General features: G+C 47.5%; 2 protein-coding genes across 5 annotated transcripts in view; both read right to left on the bottom strand.

The window, feature by feature from the left end:
• Positions 1–20,076, bottom strand: LOC119393641 (WD repeat, SAM and U-box domain-containing protein 1). Of its 4 annotated transcripts, none has more exons than XR_005183952.2 (7): positions 19,357–20,075; positions 12,134–12,663; positions 12,017–12,050; positions 11,047–11,187; positions 9,600–9,996; positions 3,081–3,287; positions 1–104 (listed from the first exon to the last, which is right to left on the bottom strand). XR_005183952.2 is itself a non-coding variant. In XM_037660749.2 (6 exons), exons 1-6 carry the CDS (start codon positions 19,624–19,626, stop codon positions 3,142–3,144), a joined length of 1,515 nt encoding a protein of 504 aa, XP_037516677.1. In that variant the 5' UTR covers positions 19,627–20,076; the 3' UTR covers positions 1–3,141. The 4 variants fall into 4 exon arrangements, 2 of the variants coding, with proteins under 2 accessions (XP_037516677.1, XP_037516676.1); XR_005183951.2 differs by having other exon boundaries at positions 3,060–3,287; positions 19,357–20,074; XM_037660749.2 differs by having other exon boundaries at positions 1–3,287; positions 9,600–9,993; positions 19,357–20,076.
• A 3,690-nt stretch (positions 20,077–23,766) lies between these two features.
• LOC119393639 (nuclear pore complex protein Nup205) overlaps positions 23,767–25,689 on the bottom strand; it is a 31,023-nt gene continuing 29,100 nt past the window's right edge. Inside the window, exon 6 of the mRNA XM_037660747.2 lies at positions 23,767–24,955. Within this exon, the coding sequence (XP_037516675.1) occupies positions 24,164–24,955 (792 nt within the window). The 3' untranslated portion in view covers positions 23,767–24,163. The remainder of the gene's footprint in view (positions 24,956–25,689) is intronic.

Here is a 25,689-nt window from a genome sequence, read left to right as displayed (position 1 = left end):
CACGTGGTGAGGAAAAGAACTTTATTTGAGGGCAAGCAGAGGACACAAGAGTAGTTGCAACACGCTTCCGTGCCCGCCACGTTACACCCATTCCAGCCATGTCCCTGTCAGCATACGAAAGGCTTTGTTATAGCAGAACCGCTAAAACTTACCCGTTTAATCCATAACACTGCTTTACATAGTCAAGGGAACATTCTCTAAATTTATCTGCCTATAAATGTAATGCATTTACTGCTTACCTAAATAACTGTTGCTTACTGCATACGTATAAATGGCTGGACTGTGACAATGTCACTTCTCAGCCCCTACCACAGAATCAAATCAGATGGTAAGGGGGTAAATTTGGCTCATAAGGACTTCGCCGTCATCACGTCATCGATCGAAACACACTACCGAGCAAAAAGAACACTAAAAAGAAAAGATGCACATAATATGTGCGGACAACCACTCGTCTCTGTGATGCCAGTGTCCTTTCCCCTTGTTTTTGCTGCTCGGAAATGCATTGCAATCAAAATTTGTAACCAACTAGCCACAACTACAGCTCTACTAGTCGTCATAACTAGGCTTGTGCGAATAACAAATATTACAGTATTTGAATTCGCTTCGATTCGAATTTAAATTATTGGAAATTTCTAAGTATTCGAAATGAACGAATAGGTGTATATTGTCTGCATGTAACCCCCCCCCCCTGCCCCCCTGTAAAGGTGGTTTCGCTGCAGTGGAGGGGTGCTATGCCGTGAGTATACCTTTCCAGAGAAAATCCGCATTGCCGCGAAGCCCCACTTCAAGGTTAAATGAACATATTACCCTCACATTGATAATTTTTTAGGTTTAAAAGCTTGTTATACCGGCTTATATGCTCTAAGCATAGTAAATTTTAAAACGTAACATATTTTACAGGTTATCACTTGCGTTCTACCGAAAGTCAAATCTTGCTACTATTCAAAGTTGCTTCCACTTCCTTTGAACCAAAAAGAATGACATTTGCACATGCCTTGTTTGCATCATTTCACTGTTCATTGCTCAACACCTTGTGACTGGCACATCATAGCATTAGCTGCTTTTGTGCCATAAAAACCAAATGAACCAACTAACTAGTCTTGTTTCACTTAAAAAAAAATTTTGTGCAGGTTAGTTGGGTCATGACAAATATACTCATGTTTCTTTATAATATGTGCCGTATTCTGTTCGAATTCGATCCGAAATTATTCTACCAAATCACTATTCGCTTCGAATTCGCTTCGAACCTAAAATGTACCATTCATACAAGCCTAGTCATAACCCCAAAGCAGAGAACCTAGTAATGATGAAGTGGTTTACAGCAGGATTTTGTCTGAATGGTGAAAGAAACTGGAAGGCAAGAAGGAACAATTATATCACATTGATACTTTTGCTAAGCCATGACGAAATAAACGCTTGTCTGTGAGCTTCACAGCCATGTATCACTTTGAACATGAAATGAGGCACACGATTCTTTGTTCAAAATGACAGTAAAGAGTGGCACAAATGTAGTGTAATCTTGTGAGGTGTTTTTCAACACGTAATTTGCATTTATCCTGTAAAAAGGTAAGCCATTAGCACGGAATGTTAGTGGCAACCTTTCCACCTCGGCACTCACATTCCCAAATGCAGCAGCACCACTAAGGCAGAATGTCGTGGATTTCAAAGTACAGTTTTTGGGCAGTTGCAGTTTAGAAAAAGTTAGCAATACTTCTAGGTTGAGCTTCTGGTTGCTGAGAACACCATGTTATCCTAGTTCATTGATAAATTATTAATTAGACCTAAACACACTCCCCAAACTTTTTTACATCATGAAGAGCTAGCACAAAAACGTCTAGCCCTTCCTTCGTTTTCGTACCTTTTCTGGCTAACCAAGCCTCAATCTGCAGTAATACTGATGTTTCTGGTATTTTAGAAACGTGATTCCTCGATCCATCAAAGGCCATTTATACCACTTCAGTGTTTTTTAAAGTTCTTCTGTTCATTGCAGCATTAGTCGAACCATTTCAGTTTTATGCGTAATGACTCCCTTGTTCCACCAGGTGTGGTTTAATTAGGCTTACATTAAGTATCTTATGACTCATTCCTAGTTTGAAGCTTCCCTTCGTCCCCGGTGTCAGCTGCCAAAACTGCAATCTATTGCAGAGTTTGCAGAGGTCTCATAATTACCACTGCTGGAATAACAATTGCGTTCAGCTCTCGAAATCGGTGCAAGGAGCGAACAAGTGAGGGAGAGGGGGGTGGCTTCACAAGAAGGTGGTGCAATTTCACGCAGGAATGGTGGCGTAAATGCTGTCGCACAGCGATCCTATTGTTCTAATGCCTGCATTCTCTTACAGTGCTGTGTAGGCCTATCTTCTTTGAACAAAGCTATGGGTATTTGGTCCTACGAGGAAAGTTGTACATATCACAACTAAAGATCTGGGCCACATAGCAACAGCACTCTGATGTTGGTATACTAGACATTGGTGGGAAACAGGAGCAGCGAAGCGATGAAATTCAAACGCTATATGGCATAAATGCACTTCCCCGTTATGTGTTGCAGTAGATACATTTCATGCCGAGACACAGCGGAACACTGAGCTCTGATGTGAAACTGAACACAAGACTTGGAGATCATACAGCCGGGCAGCCGGGCGCATGACCCGTAGTCATGAGTCAGCAGAATAAGTGGACACTTACTCATCAAAGCTGTCCTTTTTTTTTCTGGATAGTGCAACGACTCAAGCTCATTGCCACAAGATTGCACTCCTGCTTGCGCCCCCTCATGCTGATTGACACTCACATTTGCACATGTACTTCTGCTAACCCTTATTGGCACTCACATTCATGCTCAAATTAATGTTCACATTCATGCTCACATTCCCTTGCACTCATGTATACACTCATCCTAACTATCATTCACACTCACACCCAAGTCCATCAGCATCAATCACTCATGCCCACAAATGTGAAATTAGTGAGAGTGAGTACGCTGAACTGTGCAGCTAAGATCTCCAGATCCTGTGCTTAACCTCGCATCACAGAGCAGAGTTCCACAGTGCTTCCCTGTTACCTACCACGTCAAGTGAAGCACACACCCAGTGCAAGGTTACCCAGGCGCATGCAGGCGATGCCTGTGGACGCCACTCAGGCATGCCTCTAGCGCAGGTACTTCTGGATGAGCAATTGCAGGGTGCGGTTCGGCAGCACCATGGTGTGCTCCAGGGGCTCATTCGTCATGGGACTGGTGTCCTTCCCACTCTCCAGCCAGCGGATGATGGCCGTCCGCTCGTAACTGTAACCATCTGCACAACAGAGGCCACAGAGTGCTGCACGCTTGCCACAACTCAACCTAAAAACTTTAAACAGTCGTACATGTCTCCCTCCATGCACATCCAGTAACACCAGTCAGTGGACAAGGAAACAAATGGGTGCTAAGGACATCTTAGCCAAAATCAAAAGAAGAAAGGGGCATGCCCCCCCCCCCCTAAGGCATGTATTGCGAAGGCAAGATAACCGCTGGTCATTAAAGGGATACTGAACAAAAATTTGAAAAAGCTACGAAAACACTTGCATTCGACTCGGATGACACGACTGTTAATATAAACAGCGTTTATTTCACGTGATTTCGAGCAGCTGGCCGTATTTTTAGTGGATTGTGAGAGCGCGGCGGCTGCACGCCAGTGCGCTTGTCGATGGCCGTGACGTCGAATGCTTCAGCAAGAGGGGGGCAACCGGCACACTCTCTCCTGCCCTGCCACTTCCCTTTCTCCGCCTCTCCTCTCAAGAACACCTTCCCGACCGTGAGAACACGTTTTGAGAGAGACGCGCGGCAGCGGGTGGCGGCTTGCGATGTCGATTGGTAAGCGACTTTGCAGCGAGCACGGTTGGCGAGTCAGTATCCGCCGAGTTTCGCGTCACTTCTTCTCTAGTTCGCGGCGCAGCCGCTAGACGCGCCAATTTGTGAAAAATACATTAAATTCATTATTTTCTGCTAGTCTCTGGCTGAAATGAAGGTTGTTTCAACAAATTTCAGCACCCAATCTTTCAACTGGGCCATTTATCTCGGCAGCAAAAATTTTGTTCAGTATCCCTTTAACAGTCCCCAATACTAACATCCCCTGTACTGGAACACTGCAACTTTTCATCGCAATCAGGGATGATCTGGATTAGGCTCGATCCGAATCAGGTGCTGCTACACGGTCACATATAATCGTGATCTGCACATCGTGATCTAGCTGCCCCAGGTCGCGATTTGACTGACCTCTACGCCAAACTCGATCCGGATTAGGTTGGACCGTGTCGCAGTGACGATTGTTGATCGTGATCAAGAAATCCTATCCAGATCAACCCTAATTGCGATCAAAAGTGCCTGTGTGACACCGGAATTACAGAATGGCTTTCAAGAGAAGGCAAGCGCATGAGGGGGAAAGAGGAAGTTAGGTGGGCAGATGACATTAAGAAAACCTCCTGTAAACACGCGGTGAATAGCATTGGAGAGATCGTGTCTCCCTGCTGTACGCCCTTGTTTATTGCGATTCTGTCGCTTTCTTTATGGAGGACTATAGTGGCTGTGGATCCGCTGTAGATTTCTTCCATTATGTTTATATAGGCTTCGTCGATGCCCTGATTCTGCAGTGCGTGCATGGCTGATGTCTCAACCGAATCAAATGCCTTCTCGTAATCTATGAAGGATATATATAGGGGTTGGTTGTATTCCGCACATTTCTCTATCACCTGATTGACAGTATGAATATGGTCTATTGTAAGAAGCCTGTTCGAAATCCTGCCTGGTCCTTTGGTTGATTGAACTCTAATGTCGTATTAATTCTGTTAGCAATTACTTTTGTAAATAGCTTGTAGACAACGGACAGTAAGCTGATGGGCCTGTAATTTTTCAGGTCCTTGACGTCCCCTTTCATATGGATCAAGACGATGTTGGCATTCTTCCAAGATTCTGGTATCCTCCCCGTCGAGAGACACTTCGTATACAGGGTGGCCAGTTATTCTAACATAATCTCTCCACCGTCTTTCAACAAGTCTGATGTTACCTGATCCTCACCAGCAGCTTTGCCTCTTTGCATTCCCTTTAGGGCTTTCTTTACTTCTCCTGTCAATACTGGTGGGATGTCAGATTCTTCTGGGCTATTACTGCTTCTTACGTTATCATCCTGACTGTCTCGGTTGCTGTACAGATCTCTGTAGAACTCTTCCGCTACCTCAACTATTCTATCTATATTGGTTGTGACCTTGCCTTCCTTGTCCCTTGGGCCCTATGTTGGGAAGAATTAGGGATAAGAGTTAATGGAGAGTATCTCAGTAACTGCGATTCGCTGATGACATTGCATTGATGAGTAACGCGGGAGACGAATTACAGCTCATGATTACTGAACTGGATTCGGAAAGTAGAAGAGTAGGTCTGAAAATAATATGCATAAAACTAAAGTAATGTGGAACAATCTTGGCAGAGAACAGCGCTTTGCGATAGGTGGCGAGACACTGGAAGTTGTAAAGGAGTACGTCTACTTCGGACAGGTAGTAACCGAGGAGCCGAACCATGAGAGTGAAATAACTAGAAGAATAAGGACGGGTTGGGGCTCATTCGGCAAACATTATCAAATCATGAATGGAAGTCTACCACTATCCCTCAAGAGGAAGGTATATAACAGCTGCATCTTACCGGTAATTACCTACGGTGCAGGAACCTGGAGACTTACAACGATGGTTCAACTTAAATTGAGGCCGAAGCAGTGAGCGATGGAAAGGAAAATGATAGGTGTAACCTTAAGAGACAGGAAGAGAGCAGAGTGGGTCAGGGAACAAACGGGGGTTAAGGATATCATAGTTGAAATCCAGAAGAAGAAATTGATATGGGCCGGGCACGTAGCACGCCGGCAGGATAACCGGTGGTCATTAAGGGTAACTGACTGGATTCCAAGAGATGGCAAACGCGTGAGGGGGAGACAGAAAATTAGGTGGGTAGATGAGATTAAGAAGTTTGTAGGTATAACGTGGCAGCAGAAAGCACAGGACCGGGTTGATTGGCGGAACATGGGAGAGGCCTTTGCCCTGCAATGGGCATAGACAGGCTGATGATGATGATGACATATCTACCAGCAGTGTCAGCTCGAGGGTGTCATCATGAGCGCACTTCAGTTTCAGTGATTCAGTTTCGTGTGCAAGAGAAGCCCCTAAAGTCTAATCCCATTATAGCGAATAACACATTAACGATTTTTTAATAAGGGAGTGCGTAAGAAAGATACACACTTTCCTTGGCAGGTGCAGCAATGTCACTGAGGCAATGGACAACTTTGAAGAGTGTACCTTACAGCAGTTGAACTGCACCCACCAGGCAAAGATCATGAGAACTTTTACTAATAAACGTGCCCTCATTCTGGAATACGTGTTTTGTTTCTTTTGCACTTGCAAGAAAATAGCATTTGTGGGTGTACCCAGCAAAGGCAGGCGACTGCTTTTGTTGCATTTACGATTTTTAGTGTGAATGTTTTATTATTTTCACTAGAAAAATTTTTCAAAATCACGAACAATTTTGGCAGAACCCCTGAGATCCTTTGTATCCAGATTTGGCTGTATTCAACGCACTACAATAGCAAGGGGAATGGTAATTTTCCAATATGTAAACCCTGGATTAAACATATGCATAGGTCGCCTAAATGTTTCCGTCGCAATGAGCCACGTAAGGTAAATAAAGCAAAGTGGTCTTAGTTAATTAAAGTGCTAAATACTGGATCTCACCCATCCGAACCCCATTACCCCTTACACCAAAGTACAAAAGAAGCCATATCCCTATTTTAAAATACCTATTTATAAACAATACTTTAAACTCTTCGTTTAAAAACCTGGTAGAAGATATGCAGTGTGGCCAACAAATGCTTAAAAGCAAACGCTATATGAATCATTTCTAACAAGCCATCATAGAAAAATTTGACCCAGCTTTTGACCCAGCTTCAACCCAGCACTCACAGAAAGAAACACAGTCAAGGCACAACACAGGTATGTTGTGCATGGACATGTACAGACATGGACAAGCAATATGTGAACAAGACATTACAGAGTGGAAAAGCATTTGTAAGTGACAACTCGAGAGCACAATCTCGCTTCGGTAATTATGCGGTTGCAAAAATTTGTTTGGGCCTCACACTTACATGCGCAAATCAAAAGAATGCTAGTATTACGAGTACTGGCGAAAAACAAAAATAAAAGAATGCGTTTTGGTTAGCCCCAACTAGAGTAGAACCTCAGTGATACGATCCGAGCTTGTATAAATTTAGGGGTGATACAAATTTTTCTGCAGTCCCAGCCAAAGCCCATTAGCCTGTAACATAATAAAGTACAGTTGTTGTGAGCAGACTTTCACAGCACGACGTTTGATACGAACGTACGTTACTGCGCAGGAATGAACAGGTGCTGCCCACGCTGTCGCGAAAGGCTCGGCAATCATGCGTGGGCATGTGCACTGCGCCACCAGTTTGTCAGGATAGGCCATCAGTGGCGCATCATAACCTCCGAGATAGTGTGCGCGAATCTTAGACGCCTTAATGCACCTTTGCGTGCCTTCGTGTTTAGATTACAGATGGCAATGGCGTAAGGCTTTTTTTCTTCCCCCAATGCATCGACGCGTGTTGCTGTGCTCAAGGCAGCGTCCTTGTACTGCGCTTACACATGCTTTCCACGTCGATGCAAGCCATGTCCTCACAATCGAACATCCTATGAAAGGTGGACGATGATTGAAAGAGGAAGCGGACAGTCTTGGCCAAGGAGCTAGGCATCACAGTGTCAACATGCACGATTGTTGGGGACACGCATACCTGCCAATTCACCGATTTGCACGAGAGGCTACCGAATTTTGAGCGAACATCCCCAACACCACCGGGATAAGAAAATAATTACAACAAAGGACAGTGCTTTTAAAATTTTCTGACCTTCATCACGTACAAAGCACTCCTTAAAGGGACACTAAAGGCAAATATAACAATTTATGTCAGAGCAAAAGGTGAATGTTTGAGGACGCCTAAAATGTCAATATTATCAACAGCAGTGCTTTACTAAACGAGAAGTTAAGAGTACACATTATGCGCCAAAAGCGGGACATTTTGGAATGAGCCCGATGACGTCAAGAGTCCCGAGTACAATTAATCACTAGTACTCCAAACTACTTATAATAAAAAAAATAACATTCCGTACATTACAAGACGTAATAAAATGCTGCTTGTGTGTTTCTGCTTCATTCATGGAAAAGAGAACTTGGTGTTACCAAGGAGAATGGCGTGGGTGGTTTAAAAGTCCGGTTTTAGCCGGGCTGCTCTCCGCTCACACGGTTGCATCTCAGTGGTAGTTTCGTTATCGCGTACTGTTGCGTGTGCTTTGCACGCTCACGAAAGTCGCTCTAACGGAAAGTTCGACAAAATGCTACGTCCCTGTTATGTTGCCGGGTGCCTGAATGGTGTGCGCCGCTTGAGCAACAATAGCTGCAGCAAAGAAATCAATGTGATTTTTCAATGGGTGCCGCAAATAAACCCCTACGCCGAAGTGGCTGGGTGCCGTGCCTCTGTGACAGTGTGCTAAACAACCAAGAAATGTGCATGTGTGCTCGCTGCACTTTTGTGCAGAGTAGTATTACGAGATCAACCACTACTTGGGCAAGGCTTGTAATGTGCCCTTGAGAGAAGAAACCGCACCGTCGGCTGCCGGGCAGTAAAGGCGGGCAACGTTGGGCAAGGCAAGCACTTTGTTAGGAGGCCTTTTCAGGCGGGCGATTTGAAGTGTGCTAACGCTGTGCGGACCACTAAAACGCGATTTTCTTCTAAAATAAGCATTTTCCTGGCACGAAACAAGCACTACAAGGTTTCTGAAATGTTATTTCAGCAATCCACGTCGACTTGACATTTGCCTTTAGTGTTATAGGTCACTTTCGCCGCAGTAGGGGTGCTGCTAGCTGTCACGGGTCACAACACATCTGGTCCATTAATAACACGCGCGCGCATGCACCATATATTTACGAGTACAAGTGTGATCGTTGACGTCTAAAAATGTTATTGGCAATCATTCAGAGCTGTTCATGACATTGCTGCGGCCCTGAGAAACAGTAAATGAAAACATATGCCAGCTTTCTTTTGTTGCATACTAATTTTCCATGTTTTCTGGTGATGCAAACATTTCTGGTGACCCTGCGAGACTCATATCACCGAGGCTTTACTATAGTGTGTATTTTAATCATCCATGACAGTACATATAATAAGAAAAGAGAAGACGAAAAAAATTCATGTGTGGAATACTAACATGACAACGCAGGTGCATATGTGCATCTTAAACGTAAAAACAGTGCGAAAAAAACAAAGACGAGTAAACAATGACAAACACACCCACGGTGGATCCACACCAACTTGCCCAACTATCGGTTCAGATGCATATGTGCATATTGCCTGCAATCATACTGCAACAGAAACACTATGCTCACTTCCACGTAACAATATGCATGTTTTGGACAGTTCCAATTCAAGGTTTTACATAATTTTGCTGTGTTTCCTCTTATGCCTTCATGTAGTCTCCCAAGTGACCTGGCTCCCAAACTGAGCAAGAACTTCCAAAGCACTGACCTGCAGCCACAACGGGATCGCGCATGGGCTCCTGGGTGATGGGGCAGAAGAGCTCCTCGGGCAGGGCAGCGTCGTCCTCCCCAGCAGGAGGCAAGTGCCGCCACAGGGGGTGCTTCAAGGCCTGCACCTCGCGCAGCAGGCGGGCACGTGTGCCCAGGGCGTCCACATGCAGGGCATTGCTCAGCCCCTCATGGGTCAGGTGCAGCAGCTCCTGGCCATCGATGGCGTGCTCCTCAAAGGTGGCCCGGTGCTGTCCAAGGCCCAGGCCCTCCAGCCATTCGCCCACTTGGTTCACCGACCAGCGGCCCACCGCGGCCACCCCGACGCCCTCCTTGGGCGGCGGTGGCTGCTGCTGCGGTGGCAGGGGCTTCGGTTTCTCTCCCTGCCCTTCCTCCTGCTGAGGATGAGAAAGAGGGATTGTTCTCACTATAACTGTGCAATAGCTGTTGGGGTTCTACGTCCAAAAACTATGGTATGATTATGAGGGACACCATAGGATGACGCTGACTTTCTGTTAGACAACAATGTCTTGCAGTCAAGTAAAGGCAAACGAACATCCCTTGTTACAGTGTGACCATAAAAAGAAAATGCTCTCAATTGAGCCTGACAAAGTGAATCCCTCATGCTAAGCAGCACGATACTTTCATTGCCAAGCTACAATTTTGAGTACCGAAGTGATTGAGTGTAATGTTGATGGTGCATCTACAATGCTGTGTTGTTTTTGCAGTTAAATCCAACCTGGATCTCCAGAGACCCTCTAACTTTTGGCACAAGCCAGGCATGCCGGGTCTGGGGGACAGCATGACAACAGTGACACCGATAATGTAATGCGTCACGAGCATCTGTAGAATTTCTACTGCAACAACAAAGACGTTGCCTTTCCAGCATCAACAGTGGTTGAATAAAGGATGTATCAAGCAAAAGCCAATAACTCAAGAAAGAGCTTGCCTTTGCTGGAACAACTACTTTCCTTGGCAGCGTTTACCAATGTAGCTCGCGCTCACAACTTCCTAATGACAGACAAGGATAACTGGTAAGAGTACAGTTCAAGAAGCTGACAAAGCCAAGTCCTTGTGTTGGTGGTTCAAGCCGACATTTCCCCCATTTCGTCACCTGTTGTAAATGTCCATCTTCCAGCAAACCTCTATTTCATTTCAATTCTTTCCAGCATGTACATCCGCACACACATTATGCAAGATCAGTGGTCAAATTACTTTTTCCAAGCTCTACTTAGCAATCCCGTCAGCATCGAATGTGAGAGCTACAAAAACCTTTTCATTAAAGCCAACAAAAGCCCCTCACACATCAGGAACTGGCATTAGCTGGTGCTGAGCTTCTTTAGAAGATTGGCGACTGCCTTCTCCAGACGTTGATCATGATTGCAAGTTGACAAAGACAAATTTAGTCCAATTTCCAGGCCTGCCTAGCGGCAAGTACAGATACTCACCGTGGTGCTCTCAACTTGAGTCCAAATAACCACGGTACGATCGTTGGAGCCCGTGGCCAGGAATTCGCCGTCGCTTGAAAAGGCACAGCAGGGCACGTAGCGAGTATGCTTGGTCAGCCGCTGCAGCTGCTCTCCAGTGCCCTGCAGATACATGCAGCAGAGGGTGAACAGATCCCTTGGATACATGGCAGCTCCCTGAAGCCTAATTTGTGTGATGTCAAGGGTTTACAATGAAAAAACAAAAAAAAAAACAAGAGGAAGTTAAACTTGCATGTGCACTGCCCAACAGCTGTTTCTTGGCTAGAGTAGGGTTAAAGACGAGAAGTCTAATTAATATTCTGGAGTTTTAAGAGCCAAAACCACGAAATGATTAAGGATATGCCATAGTGACAAACTCTGAATTACTTTTGACAACCCAAGTTCTTTAATATACACCTAAATATACATGGTCATAATTGCCTTTCATCCTTATCGAAATGTGCCTGCCATAGCTGAGAAGCGAAGTGGCACCATTGTGCTTAGCAGTATGCCACCATGGCAGTTATCAAAATCCTGCTTGACAGATATGCCAGACAACCAGGTACAACTTTAAGGTACACTAGTGTTGCATGGCATCTAAAGAGAAGGCTGTCACTTGACATGGTTATTGTAACAAGCAGTACACATATCTGTACGGACAGTCAGTAATGCCTAGGAGCTTCCTCCTGCTGGCTGTGCTTCGCTCCTTGCTTTAAATTGAACTGATATTTATCTGTATGGTAATATAAAAGATAGAAAGGACATTTTCCTACACATTTATGTGTTCCCGATAGTGCAATTAGCGGAATGTTGCAAAACTTGCAGTACACTGTGCAAGTTTTGTGTGGCTGCCTATATCTGTGCAACATGTCGACTGACATCAGTGGCTATTAACACCACAATATGGATGTAAGTACATAGCGGAGATAAGCAATGTGCTCGGTCAGCTTACCACATCCCACAGTATGGTGGTCTTGTCACCGGCACTGCACACGAAAGCAAGAACTGTAAACAGACTGTAAATACATAGCCGCAGCGTACCTGAGCACACACAAACCCAATTACGCACCTGGAAGCTAGCATTTGACCGCCAGGTGCAAAGCGGCAGCACATAACGTTTCCCGAGTGGCCCTCGAACACCCACTGGGACCAGAGGCTACAGCGGTGCGCCATGCGCACCTGCCACACGCGCACGAGGTCATCGTTGCCGCAGGACGCGAGCAGGTAGCTGCTCTCGAGCGTGCCCTGCGCAAGACTGGCCTCGAACTGGGGGCTGAAGTGGCAGCCGGTGGCGCCCAGGTCGTGAGCCTCGGATCGTGTCAGCAGGCAGCTGCCGTGACCGTAGCGCGCATCCCAGAGACGTAGATCTCCGGCCGACGATGCGGAAGCCAGCAGCGCACCGTCGGGGGAGAAGCTGCATGCGGTGACCAGAGCCCCGTGGCCACCGAGAGATCGTACCAGCGAGCGTGTGGCCACGTCCCACAACACCAGCGTCTCGTCGTCTCCTCCGGTGGCCAGCAATGCACCCGAGGGCGAAAAGCTGCAGCAGCGTAGTGCCGCCTCACTCGGATGCTGCAGCTGGCCCAGCACCTCGCCGCTCTGCAGGTATAAACTGAAGTAATAAGGTTTGGGCGTCTTGGTTGATCATCGCTTAAGAAGAATACATAGTGCAGAACCGAACAGAGGTAAAGAAGATGACAGGACGAGTGCTAAATTTCAACAAATCTTTCTTGCAGATTGTGCACATGTGTAAGTACGGTATCTGAAACTGCAAAAAAGCTGATGAAGGAAAAGTACACACTGCAGAAAAAAAGAAAAAAAAACACTTTCACCAATCAATTAGACACCAATCAGCTTATGTTTCTTGCAGAATGGGTGTAATGTATAAGATAGCGCTCTCGTGTGGTAGGCACTACATAGGGCAGACAGGCAGGCGTTTGAACGTGCGGCTGCAAGAGCACAATAACAAAATTCGTAATGTGGCAGTAGACAGACGACCAACAGCCCATTCTAAAAGATGTAGTGTGTTTATTCTTTGTCCTCCGCTTTCTGAACAGACCAATTTGTAATTTGTATCACCATGGATGGGAACAGTTTACCTAGGGAGATAGTCGAAGCTGTTGAAAAAGAAAAGGAATAAACGCGTGCAGGCGAGCACTGCAGTAGAAGAAGAAGAAGTTGGAACGATGAACGGCTGTCTGTGTGGTTCCTTGGCTGATCGATAGTTTCTTTACATTTTGGTGCCGAAAACCCTCGTGCGGACACGTCTCTCTCATCGCACGACTCAAGGGGACCGTCTACTCGACCGCGTCGCTCTGCGGGCGGCGAGGACTCGCAACGCATCGCTCGTGATCAGCGTGGGCCCGACACTTCGACATCTGCACGGATGGATCGCCTAAAGACCAAGCGCGCAGCTCGACGAGCCCAGAATACCAAGCTTATACAGGAAGCACGGTCCCTGCTGACGGATCCTACCGCGGACAATCCCAAGCTAACAGGTATTTATGACCGTTTGTCGGCTAGCAACAGCAAGCTCTCGAAGATTAATGATGCACTCGAAGAGCACCTAGCCGACGAGGAGCTCGAAGCGGAGTACGTAGCGGCGGCGGAGTACAACGACCAAGCCATTAGCATGCTCGCCGAGATTCGATGCAGAGTAGCCGATTTGGAACGCGGAAACAGTACAGCGGCGACTGCTCCTCCTCAGAACGCAACGCCATCAGCTCCTGATGCTCCGACCAGGATTGGCCCAAGACTGCCGAACCTTGGCATGCCAACATTTAGAGGAGACATTCACGAGTGGTCAGCTTTCTGGGAGCAGTTCGAGCAGACTGTTCATCTTAACAACGCTCTATCAACTACAACCAAGTTTTTCTATCTACGGCATTACCTTGCGGGTGAAGCGGCAGCGGCGATATCTGGTTTTCCGACTTCCGAATCCTGTTACGCAGACGCCATAGAGTTGCTAAAAGAACGCTTCGGAGATCGGAAACGGATAGAGCAACACCACCTGTCAGCGCTTCGCAGTCTCCCTCACGTGAAGTCAGGAAGCGACGTTCGAGGCCTCAGGCGACTTTACGATGCCGTGCAGCTCAACATCAGGTGTCTGACTGCGCTAAACGTTCCCACGCTCAGTTTCTCAGCGATGCTGATCGACATTTTACAGCAAGCATTGCCGTATGACATCGTTTTGGCCTATACACGTGGAAAGCGCAGTCAAGCGTTAAGGGAAAGCAGGTCTTCTGCAAACGTCTTCGAGCCAGCCGCTGCAGCTGCGTCATCGGATGCAGAGTTAAAGGAGCTGCTCACCTTTACACGCGTCGAACTAGAAAGCCGGGAGCAGTGTAAGCCATTTGCAGAGCGACCGGTTGATGACCGTGCACAGCGAACTCGAGGCAGCAGCACCAGCACCGCTTCTGTACTACACAGCGCATCGTGCAACTGGAACGAGTGTTTTTTCTGCAAATCGAAGAAGCACGGCACACGCGCCTGCGACGCCGACCTCTCTATCACTTCTAAGAAAGAGATGCTGACTAAGGACAACCGCTGCTATCGATGCACGTCACGAGGTCATCCGGCACGGTCCTGCCAAGTCAAACTCACGTGCTCGAGCTGTCATGGGAGGCACGCATCAAGCATGTGCGACCCTAACTACAGGAAGAACATGGCAGTGACACCTCGACCAGTGGACGCCTCTGGAAGCTCAGTAGGAATGGTGTCATCACAGTCGGTTATGCTGTGCGACAAGGATTCACTGAGCGGGAGCGAGATAAATGACAGAGAAGTATACTTGCAGACCTTTCGCGCCTTTGTCGTGAAAGATAACAGTTCAAGATATGTCCGAGGGATTCTCGACGGAGGCAGCCAGCGATCCTTCGTCACGGAAGAGCTCGTCAGGAAGTTACACCTGCAGGTACTGGGAGAAACACGGATTGCACTGAACACGTTTGGCTGCGCATCACCAAGTACTGCGGAAAGACGGAAGGTTGTAGAAGTTCCCCTGCGCAGCCAGCACTCTTCCGACACCCGCATAGTGCGTGCAATTGTTGTCCCAGCTATTTGTCACGACATTGCGTCCCCGAAAGCTGACAGCCACTTCCTTCAGAACCTGCGGCTCGAAGGGAAATTCATCGCGGACGAAAAGAAGTTCGAAGCGGAGACGGAAAATGGCCTCAGCTTGTTGATAGGAGCTGACCATCTTTGGCAAGTAATGTCTGGAGAAATTGTAAAGAGCGCAGAAGTTCCAGGACTGGTAGCGATCGACACAGCATTTGGATGGACGCTACAAGGACCCAGTCAGCAAAAAGCCTTTCTGGACTGCGACTCCAGCCTCATGGTCTGCATTCTAAAAGTACAAGCAATTGGTGATGACGAAACAACGTCACAGATCTTGCAATCGTTTTGGCAACTAGAAGCCATGGGCATTACAGATTCGGGGGAATCTCCGTCACATGAGTCTGTTGCAGGATTCCGTGGATCGATTAGCAAAAAAGACAACAGATACACCGTGGCGTTGCCTTGGAAAGAAGATAAGAAACCGCTCTTAGGAAACAACCGGGAAATCGCGCTGTCACGTCTACAAAGACTAACACGGAGGCTATCGACGAAGGAAGGACTGTTGCAGCGATACGACATAGTCATCCGGCAATATCTGGAGTTGGGTCACGCTGAAGTGGTGCCTAAGGATAGCCCTCTGGATCGGGATCGGGCTATATATTATATGCCACATCGCGAAGTCATAAGGGAGGAATCGTTAACTACCAAACTGAGGGTAGTGTTTGACGCATCGTCACACACTCAAGGCGTACCATCCCTTAACGATTGCTTGGACAAAGGAGTGAACCTCAATCCAGAATTGTTGCAAGTCCTCCTTCGCTTTCGGTGGTTCCCGGTCGCCATAAACTCGGACATCGAAAAGGCATTCCTACAAATTGAGATCCAGGAGACAGACCGAGATGCCTTCCGGTTTCTGTGGTTTGATACTACTCCGATAAGCCAACACAGCAAGCTTGTCGAATGGCGCATGACACGGGTGCCGTTTGGATCAACATCAAGTCCCTTCTTGCTCATGGCAACTATACACTACCACTTGGATAACGCATGCGAAGATAAAGCACTCGCTTCTACATTGAAGAAGGCATTTTATGTCGACGATTTATTGGTGGGTGCGGAGACATTCCATGAAGGTCTGCGCATCTATGAACAGTCAAAGGCAATCATGAGAGATGCAGGCATGAACCTCAGAAAGTGGAAGACCAACAGCCATCAGTTGCAGAACATTTTCGACAACCAGGAGGAACAAGTAGAAGGAGCATCCAGAGAAGCAGCTGCGGTCTTGGGAATGCAATGGGATATAGAAAAGGACTACTTCAAGTTTTCTTCCAAATCTGTGGCGCAATATTTAGTCGCTGGCCATCCCGACACGAAACGTACTCTACTAAAGGCTGCTTCTCGAATTTATGACCCGCTTGGCATTCTATCGCCTTTCACCGTAACAGCGAAGCTTTTGTTTCAACGCCTTTGGGTTTTAGGCCGTTCCTGGGATGATCAATTACCCGAGGAGATCAAGACGCAGTGGACAGCCTGGTGTGCGGACGTGATTCAGCTTGGCCACATAAAGATTCCGCGCTGCGTGAGAGACGGGCTTCATGGAGCAGTGAAAGAGGCTGAACTGCATATATTCGTCGACGCCAGCTTGAAGGCTTATGGAGCATGTGCCTATTTGAGAGCATTCGACGAAGACGGGAACTCGGCTACTTCACTGATAGTAGCGAAGTCAAGAGTGGCACCTATTAAGACTTTAACACTACCAAAGCTCGAGCTTATGGCCGCGGTAGTGGGAGCCAGATTGCTAAAGTACATTTGTTCCTCATGGGATTCAAAAGATTTCCACTGCGTCATGTGGACTGACTCTATGATCACATTGAGCTGGATCCGCGGTGACCATAGCAAGTTGAGTCAGTTTGTAAAGCACAGAGTGACTGAAATAGCAAAAGCTACTGAACCAGTGCAATGGCGCTACTGCCCGGGTGAAGACAACCCGTCAGATGTACTGACTAGGGGCATACCTTTGAAGACTCTACGTGCATGTCGCTGTTGGTGGTATGGACCTGAATGGTTGTCCCAGCCTAAATCAAACTGGCCTACCGAACCGAACCAGTGCACACCGATCAACGAAGAGGCAGAGATTGACACGCAACATGTATTTCTTCAAGCATCATCCAGGAAATTACACCCTGTGATTGATTTAAGCAAGCACAACAATCTGCAGAAGCTCCTGCGCGTCACCGCCTGGGTCTTCCGCTTTGTGGATCGATGCAGTGGTATTCGAACATCGCTCAGCGAAACAATTTCGACACTGGAGCTATGCAAGGCTGAAAGGTTTTGGGTACAACGAGTTCAACTCGAAGTATTCGCGAAGGACGTCGAACAGCTTCAACTTGGAGACACTCTCTCAAAACACTCGAAGCTGCTCGATCTTCACCCTTTCTTGGACCAAAGCGGACAGCTTCGGCTTGGCGGACGACTTGAAAGAATCGACGCTACGTATGACGAAAAGCATCCGGTCATACTACCACAGAGGCATCCCTTCACGGCTTTGGTAGTGACAGAGGCTCACTGCAGAGCTTTGCATGGTGGTGTGGCAAGCACTATGATGCAAATACGACAGCGTTATTGGATTATCCGCGCTCGACAAGAAGTGAAACGAATCATTAATGCTTGCTTCCTCTGCCGAAGGTACAACATGAAACCTGGAAACGTACAATATGCGCCGATGCCTGAGGACCGGCTTCTCTCGTCACGACCGTTTGATGTAGTGGGATTGGACTTTGCAGGTCCACTATATATAAAGCAACAGGAGCTACATGGTGATGCATCGAAAGCTTACATCCTGCTGTTCACCTGTGCGACGACGAGAGCAGTACACCTTGAACTGACGAGTGCGATCTCGACAAGCGCTTTCTTACTAGCGTTCCGCCGGTTTCTGGCTCGCAGAGGGGTACCAGCAACACTGTACTCTGACAACGCTCTTGCCTTTAAGAGAGCATCACGGGACCTCAGGAACATCTGGAATGTCATGAAGAGCTCTCCGTTCGCGTCTTTCCTACTGACCCATCGCATCGAATGGAAGTTTATCGTTCCGGGTGCACCTTGGTGGGGTGGTTGGTGGGAGAGGCTTGTCCGAACAGTGAAGTCATCGTTGCGCAAGGTGATGGGAAAGAGCAAACTCACCAGCGAACAAACCGAGACGATGCTGCTGGAGGTTGAAGCAGTTGTTAACTCAAGACCATTGACCTACACGTATACGGACGCCAAAGAGCCTTCTCCGATATGTCCGGCGCATTTTCTTGTTGGACGTTCCTTGCTAGCTTCTCCAGAGCGGCCCAACAATGACTACGATGCTATAAGTCCTCAGACTACTCGAAGTGACATCAGCAAGAAGTTGAGACACAGACAGAAGCTGATAGATCACCTGTGGATGCGATGGAAAAAAGAGTATTTGCTAGAACTGCGGGCACTTCACCTATACCCTGCACATCCCAGCAGCTGTCTACGAGTAGATGATGTGGTAATCATCGAAGAGCCTGGCATTTCTCAGGGTGTTTGGCCCCTTGGGCGAGTCACAGACGTTTACCCGGGTCAAGATGGCATAATCCGAGCTTGCCGGGTGAAAGCCCAAGACGGAAAGTTTTTAAGAAAGCCAGTACAGAAATTGTACAAGCTCGAATTGAGCGACACTACTGGGGGGCGGGAGTATGTTGAAAAAGAAAAGGAATAAACGCGTGCAGGCGAGCACTGCAGTAGAAGAAGAAGAAGTTGGAACGATGAACGGCTGTCTGTGTGGTTCCTTGGCTGATCGATAGTTTCTTTACAGAAGCGTTTGAAATAGCTCGGGCAGGTGATGAGTGCGTGAGTAAGCAGACAGTAGCATCATCAAAGAAGGAACTTGAAATTATAGGCGTATACGTCACGCGTGGCACTTTTTTTTTTTTATGCAGCATCCCACGAAACACGAAACCTATATAAAATGTTTTATAGAGGTTTATGAAGGTTTTAAACGCTTTGAATACGTTTTATAGAGCTTTTGTGCTTCATGGGTTGTACTCCCCCCCCTCCCCCTTTTTTTTCAGTTTCAGATACTGTCATAAAGGTTTGTTGAAAGTAAGCGCTCGTCCCGTCGTCTTCATGTCCTATGTTTGGTCCTGCGCTATGTATTCTGCTTAAATGGTTTACAAGCGATAGGTGAAACACCACGAAACGACGAAACCCAGCACCCAGTAGCACGCTCACCTGAACGTTCCATATGAACACGCTCCCATCGATAGAGCACGACGCGAGTGCCGTACCCAGCGGCGAGAACTGCACCGCGTTCACGCCGTACTTGTGACCGACCAGAGGAGACGCGGACGACTCTGCGAAGGAGCCCGCCTCGTAGAGCCACAGTCGCACCGTCTTGTCATTCGAGCAGGTGGCCAAAGTGGTGCCCGAAAAGTCGCAGCCCGTCACGTCGCCAGCGTGCGACTCGACCGTTTGCCGGAGTTTCCACTCGCGGGTCGCCATTTGCGCCTTGTCAAGCTAGTGTTTGATTCCTACAATCGCTGCCATGGGTACCGAAAACAATGATGCTCTCTCGGTCAGCAGATCGCTACTTTGCGTGTCGCACCGTCCGCCCGCCAGCATCGATTCGCACAGGCGCCACATACTTGAGTATTGTCAGTTGGCTTCGGAAGGTGGGGCCGTAGGACCGTAGTACGCGGGCGCATGCAGGCGAAAACGTCGATTTCCGTGCATTTTTTTACCCAGAGGGACGGTCGCGCGTGGCGCTCAGAGAGGGTTCCTCATTTCGCTGAGTTTTGATACAGGACAAGCTAGGACGGGCTACGTGCAGTAGAATTTTCGGGAGAACTTATCTGCTCTGCGTACGACCAACGTTCGCACGACATGACCGAGCCATCCGGCCATCGCGCGCTAGCGGCGCTAGTTCGCTTTCGCACAGGAGGGCGTCGCCACAGAGCGCACAGCAAACTCAATGGGCGGCAGGGGCAGAGGAAGCGCGCGCGTATATGACATCACAAGGAATACTCTTGCGCCAGTTTTGAATACACTAGTAGTGCGCTGATTACAATAAAACCAGTCTTTTACCGCAAATTCGACACATCGCACCGGTGCGATATGTCATGACACCATCGGTTTTGTCGGTGATGAGTAGGCTAAGCTATATTGAAAATCGTCAAAGTTTTGTAAACTGCTTGTCGATGCAAAAGGATTTGGGAGACTAAGACTGCTACCGCAAAACAATTGCAGTGGAACCAGAGAACATCTGGTGGAACTTTGTGGAATAGAATGCATACCTTAATCATACCTGCAGCTTGAAAGCCTTATTATGACAAAGTATCCACAAGAAAAAATTCGGCAGATCCCACGTCTTGTGGGAATCGGTTTCATGCGAAGCAATGAGCAACCAGTTGTCTATGCTGTATTTCTTGACTTTGGGCCAAGTGTTACGAGGTGGAGTGATGTGCTTTTATAAGCATACTAGTTGTGTGAACATCGTGGATTTACCAGGCACACCGACTAAACTGGCGTTTGAAAGGGTAACTGATGATCTGACGTAACGTCAGCACTCACTTTAGAGCACGGATGTCAGCATTATCGAAACTAAGTGCACTTTACAGTGCGATGATGCGAATATCATACGTAACTTTCATTAGCGTATTCCTTCAGGGTCGAGCAATAGCTTGCTGAATCATAGACGTACAAATGTAATATTCAATGGACTTCTATAAAAGTGAAGCCAAATTGGAACCACAATTTATGCTAATCCGGCATGACGCCTGTATCATAGACCATATGTATTGTTTATTGCTTTGTTATAAAATTAGATAGCCAGCACTGCAACCACAGTTGACGTTTCACCGACATTACGCCTACATAAGTCTTTTTCCAAAGCAGTTTCAAGATATGTTGCAGCTCTGTGGCAGAATATCTGACTGCCACGCACAATGCTTGGGTTCGATTCCTGCTGGGATCCTTTATATTCTTTGCATTCATCGGGTCAACATCGCCGATGTCAATTTTTCTTTGCACTCTTGCATTTAAATTACCAATATCTGTTCTTGCCATTCCTGGGAAGATACAAATTGTCAATCACCTGTGGTGCATACCCGCTTACCGTCGCCTATGGTATACGGGTATGTGCCACACGTGTCTCGAGGAAAGGGTTTGACAAAATACGTGGCAGGATTTTCCCGTTATTCATGTCATGATCAGACATTCATATCAGTCTGCCCCCCTTACCCTCCCATGTGAATTTTGGTCTACACCAAGCTAAGAAGGCGATCACAAGAGCACCTGTAGTAGGCGGTTAGGTAGGTAGGTAGATAGATTGATAGATAGATATGTACATAGAAACGCTCAAAGTGCCTGGGGTTCATGAAGAAATGCTTCGCCTTTAAAAAATGCACCTCGAGAGCCGTTGGTGCACCCTGGGTTACCACTCAGTGGTAGCAAGTCCGACTACACAGAGCAACATAAACATGTTTATTTCGACGCCATGCTGTTCTCTTTGTCCCTATGCCCCACAGTTGCAGACAGATTTTCTATGTCTACATATGCTTCCCCACACTTGGTTTGAGAGCCACACCACTGATGTCCAGGTCACATGTTCAGTCAGGGTGTGCGATAGCCAGATACGAGTGAGCAGTGATGAGCGAGTTTCACCTACAGGGGTTTGTGCTGAGCTTAACTGTGGTTCCTGCATCCCACCATACATTTTTCTCAGTACAGCTACCATCACTGCAATGACGAACCTGGTCAAAGTGTAGCATGATGGATAATCTGGTGGTGGCAATCTTGAGCATTTTGTTTCCCAAGACATGTTTAACAGTCCCCTTCATCCAAAGCAAGCCAAAGTTACGGAAAAGGACGGTTTAGCCACAGACGCATTTCCCTTTTATTGGCGCGTGCCTTTTGATGTTCGGTCCTTGTGGTGTCTGCAAAACCAAGTCAATGCATCCGCTGGGTCAATAGCCCAGGAGCACTTCAACCGCGGATCTGTCCCTGCCTCCAGAAGGTGTGCTTCTTTGATCATGCAGTAATCGGCTTAACCAAGTTGAATGTGTTTCGATTGTGGGCTGTTTTAGTCCATCTTTGGCTGCCCTCGCCACTTTTTCTACTAGCCCACTTGATTGGGGGTGAAAGGGTGCTTTTCTGATGTGCCATATGGCATTCTTCGTGATGAAAACCGAAATAAAATTAGAAAACAAGAAGGAGGCAGAGTTCATCACAAAAAGTGACACCCTCCCTCAGCTCTAGCACACAGGAGGACGCAGGAAAGGTGCGGCTCTTTCAGACACTAACAGAGGCAAAGAGCGAGAGTGCGTCTCTTGGCGGGGTGTCTCCCCTCCCAAAGACATGGTTAACAGGCCAGTTCAATTTCCTCCAATAATTAACTGGTTTGAAACACTGTTTCAGCAAAATGGTCCTTAGATAGTACTTTACAACTTGCACTATGAGCTTGTAACCAGAATTTCCAATGGTGACGGATCCTTTGAACATCAACACTCAGCTTTTCTTGCAACATAACTTGCAGAAATTGATTGCAGCAGCTTGCACGAACCTTGTTTGAGAGAAACAGACCTGCTGCTCTTGTTGCATATTTCAGTTCATGCTGCAGTGTTGCTAGCTGTGGTGTCAAAGAGACACCTTTGAAATGTTTATACCTGCTGGCTGGTGTGTATTAAACTCGTGATTAAGGTACATTGGCGAAAAAGGACAGCCTATTAATGTTAGATTAAATGGGCATTGCACGGACACGGCAAAGAAATTACTGAATGCAGTGGCACAGCATATAAATGTAGCAGGCCACAACTTTGACGATCTCAAACTTAACACTCCAGCCAGCAGGTATGAAAGTTTTAAAGGGGGCTCTTGAATGCATCCAATATGGTACATACAAAACGAAAACCAATGCGTTAAGCCCTTCTAGGAATTTCTAACCTACCATTGTCAAATGGTGCTTCCTTCCTACAACCACAATTCGGCAAAACGTCTACCCCCCCCCCCCCCCCACCCGATTTCATTCTTTTTCATGGAATACCTCTTTCCTTTTGACTCACCCAATTAGTCACGGCAGCCTCTCCTTCTCCCCCACCTCCACTCCCACTTTCGCAGTTGCCCTCTCCTCCTCCTTTGTATGGGTTGGAAAAGAGGGTACGAAGCATATACACACAAGCGCTAAGGAAAGCAGTTGCAGCCTCGAAGACGACAAGTCCGCTTGTCGAAACGGTGGCTCCAGCGCAACCCGTGTTTATGAATTTTTCATCACAAGCTTCCATCTTCTACTGGTTCCTACCTTTTTTCTGGACAGGCTACGTGGTGCGTCACAGTAATTCCAACTATCCGAAGTTCATTGTGTAGTCAGGGCGTTATAGATAAGCATTTTTTGAGCTAATGACTCACCATGGTCTCATGCACCCTGCCATGTGCCACAAAGGTTGCCTTGTGAGTCGTATCTGCTCTCCGCAGTGTGCATGTCCTCACAGCATGTGTAGGGTGGAGCATCATTTCTCAGAAAACCGTATCTGCCATCCACATGGACTACCTCACACATGCTGCAGCATGTCGTCATGACTTCAGTACCAAAAAAAAAAAAGGGAAAACAAAATAGTAGACATCAAGGAGCCATTTGCCTCGGTCGAATATTTTCTATACACTGGCAACGCTCAAATGATGAGAGAACTGTGCACATTTGTATTCAAGAAATGTGGAAAGAAACATGGCAAAAATAAGAGCAATCTGAAAATGCAAAGGTGGTCGCACCACGCAGTAAGTGGTGGCTATGGAGCTTTGTTTAGAAACAAAAAATTTTGGACTAGCCTTTTTAACTGAATCAATTTGACAGCAACACATGTTCACATTACATAATTGAACGACGGGTTAGTTTTATTTGGTGAAAAGCCAGATTCCCGCTCATCACCCCCAATAAAATTTCTACGAATGAGTACTTGCATAAGAAATATGGACTATGAACACGAGAAAACAGGCTTATATGACGCAGCAACACACGGGACAAAGCTAACAGCTCCCGACTGAAGCCTCAGGTAGGCGCAACACTCAGGGCCATCCTTTGCAATCGGCGCACGAGGGCCTGACAGAACTTAGATTGCGCATTCAACTGCTCGGCACAGTCAGTCAGGGCAGCGCGCGCATCCGGTCCCAAGGGGCTCTTGCGGTGTCCTCGCCAAAGCAAGTAGACCGTACGCTCAAGCAATTCTGTGTGCACCGTTTCGCCGCTGCCGGCCCATCGCCGTATCAAGCGTGCGAGCAGGGCCTCGTCTGGGTGAGGTTCGTCTTCGCCGCAGGCGCACGCCAGCACCAGTAGCGGCACAGCCAACGCCGGTTCGTCCGTCGTCGTCGCCAGAAGTGCGAGTGCCTGCTGGCGCAAAAGGACAGGTGGTGGCTGCCCCAAACGTGCCACCAGTTGTGCGGCCAGTGGATCCCTCTGCACTAGCAGTTCGGCCAAGGGCTGGCTGTGCGTGACCAGCAAAGGTGCACCCCACCGGGGTCCTAGAGTGGCCGACAGAGCCAGCAGCAGTCTCAGCGCTGCCTTGCTGCTGCTGCTCTCTGTCCCGGGTTGCTTGTAGCCCTGGAGAAAATCGGAAGCTGAGAGCAGCGAGTCCAGGCCTGCCTCGAGGAGTGTGCGGGCGCCACCCGAGGATGCAATGCGCACGAGCAGTGCCAGTCGTGCCTCGCGGAGGTGCGGCCGCGTGGCGGGGCTGGTCATGACCAGCTGCGGCAGGTATCCGTCTCGTTGCAGATGCTCCAGCCAGGACCTGGCATCCAGTGACACCAAGGCATCCAGCACGCACAGGGCAAGCATCTGTGTCACCTGCGTAAATAATTTGTTAAAGGCTACTGCAGTTCGAACAACCTGTGCGCTACGAAAAGCATTAGCTTCAAAACGCACTTAAGATAGAGGATATGACCTCCCCATCAAATCTTACAAATGCCAGGAATGATGATTGAGTAACACGATCATAGGTTTCACGTGCAGGTTCTCCACGCAGGATTGAAACTTAAAGTAAGCACTAAAGGATGATATATGATGTGACTTCTATTATTTTAGAAAATCATATTTAGAGCTGCCACACGGTTCAGTGAGACTGCACATTATTCAGTGGCATCAAGCACTTGCTAATATAGTCATAGGTGTTCAGCTATGCTCTGGTTATAGCTCAGGCAAGCCGCAAAGTGCAGTAAGCCCCAGCTGTTAAGGTGTACAGAGAAGAATGAAGTGGAGTTATGTTTTACCACAGACACCAGTGGCCTGCAGGAGGACAGCAACCATTCCATAAGGCAAGCATGAGGGTCGCATTCTTTTGACCGTTATGCAGTGCACCTTGTGACTGTTGCAAGTGTGGATATTGCAGATTCCAACTATGTTATATCTGCAGTTGGAGCAAGCACTTGCTACAGTGAGAGGTTTTCTTCACCCGCTCACTCGGTGCTCCTTGCTGCATAATCTATCAGTACAGGTTGGAGATACTGTAAAATGACTACTATAAATTATGCTTGATATTATTATGCTAAATCTACTAATCGTATGTTTTCAACATGTTCGAC

Source organism: Rhipicephalus sanguineus, chromosome 5 (assembly GCF_013339695.2).
Source record: "Rhipicephalus sanguineus isolate Rsan-2018 chromosome 5, BIME_Rsan_1.4, whole genome shotgun sequence".
Classification (NCBI taxonomy): Eukaryota; Metazoa; Arthropoda; class Arachnida; order Ixodida; family Ixodidae; genus Rhipicephalus; species Rhipicephalus sanguineus.
Note: the sequence above shows the minus strand (reverse complement) of the source record. Positions and strands in the feature narration are given on the sequence as shown.

Excerpts from the sequence above, each read along its gene's own strand:
- LOC119393641 (XM_037660748.2), bottom strand. The coding sequence starts at position 19,626 with ATGGCGACCCGCGAGTGGAAACTCCGGCAAACGGTCGAGTCGCACGCT. Across the intron at positions 12,664-19,356 it reads TGTTCATATGGAACGTTCAG|AGCGGCGAGGTGCTGGGCCA; the intron begins GTGAGCGTGCTA and ends TTATACCTGCAG. Across the intron at positions 3,288-9,599 it reads CGATCCCGTTGTGGCTGCAG|ATGGTTACAGTTACGAGCGG; the intron begins GTCAGTGCTTTG and ends TCTGTTGTGCAG.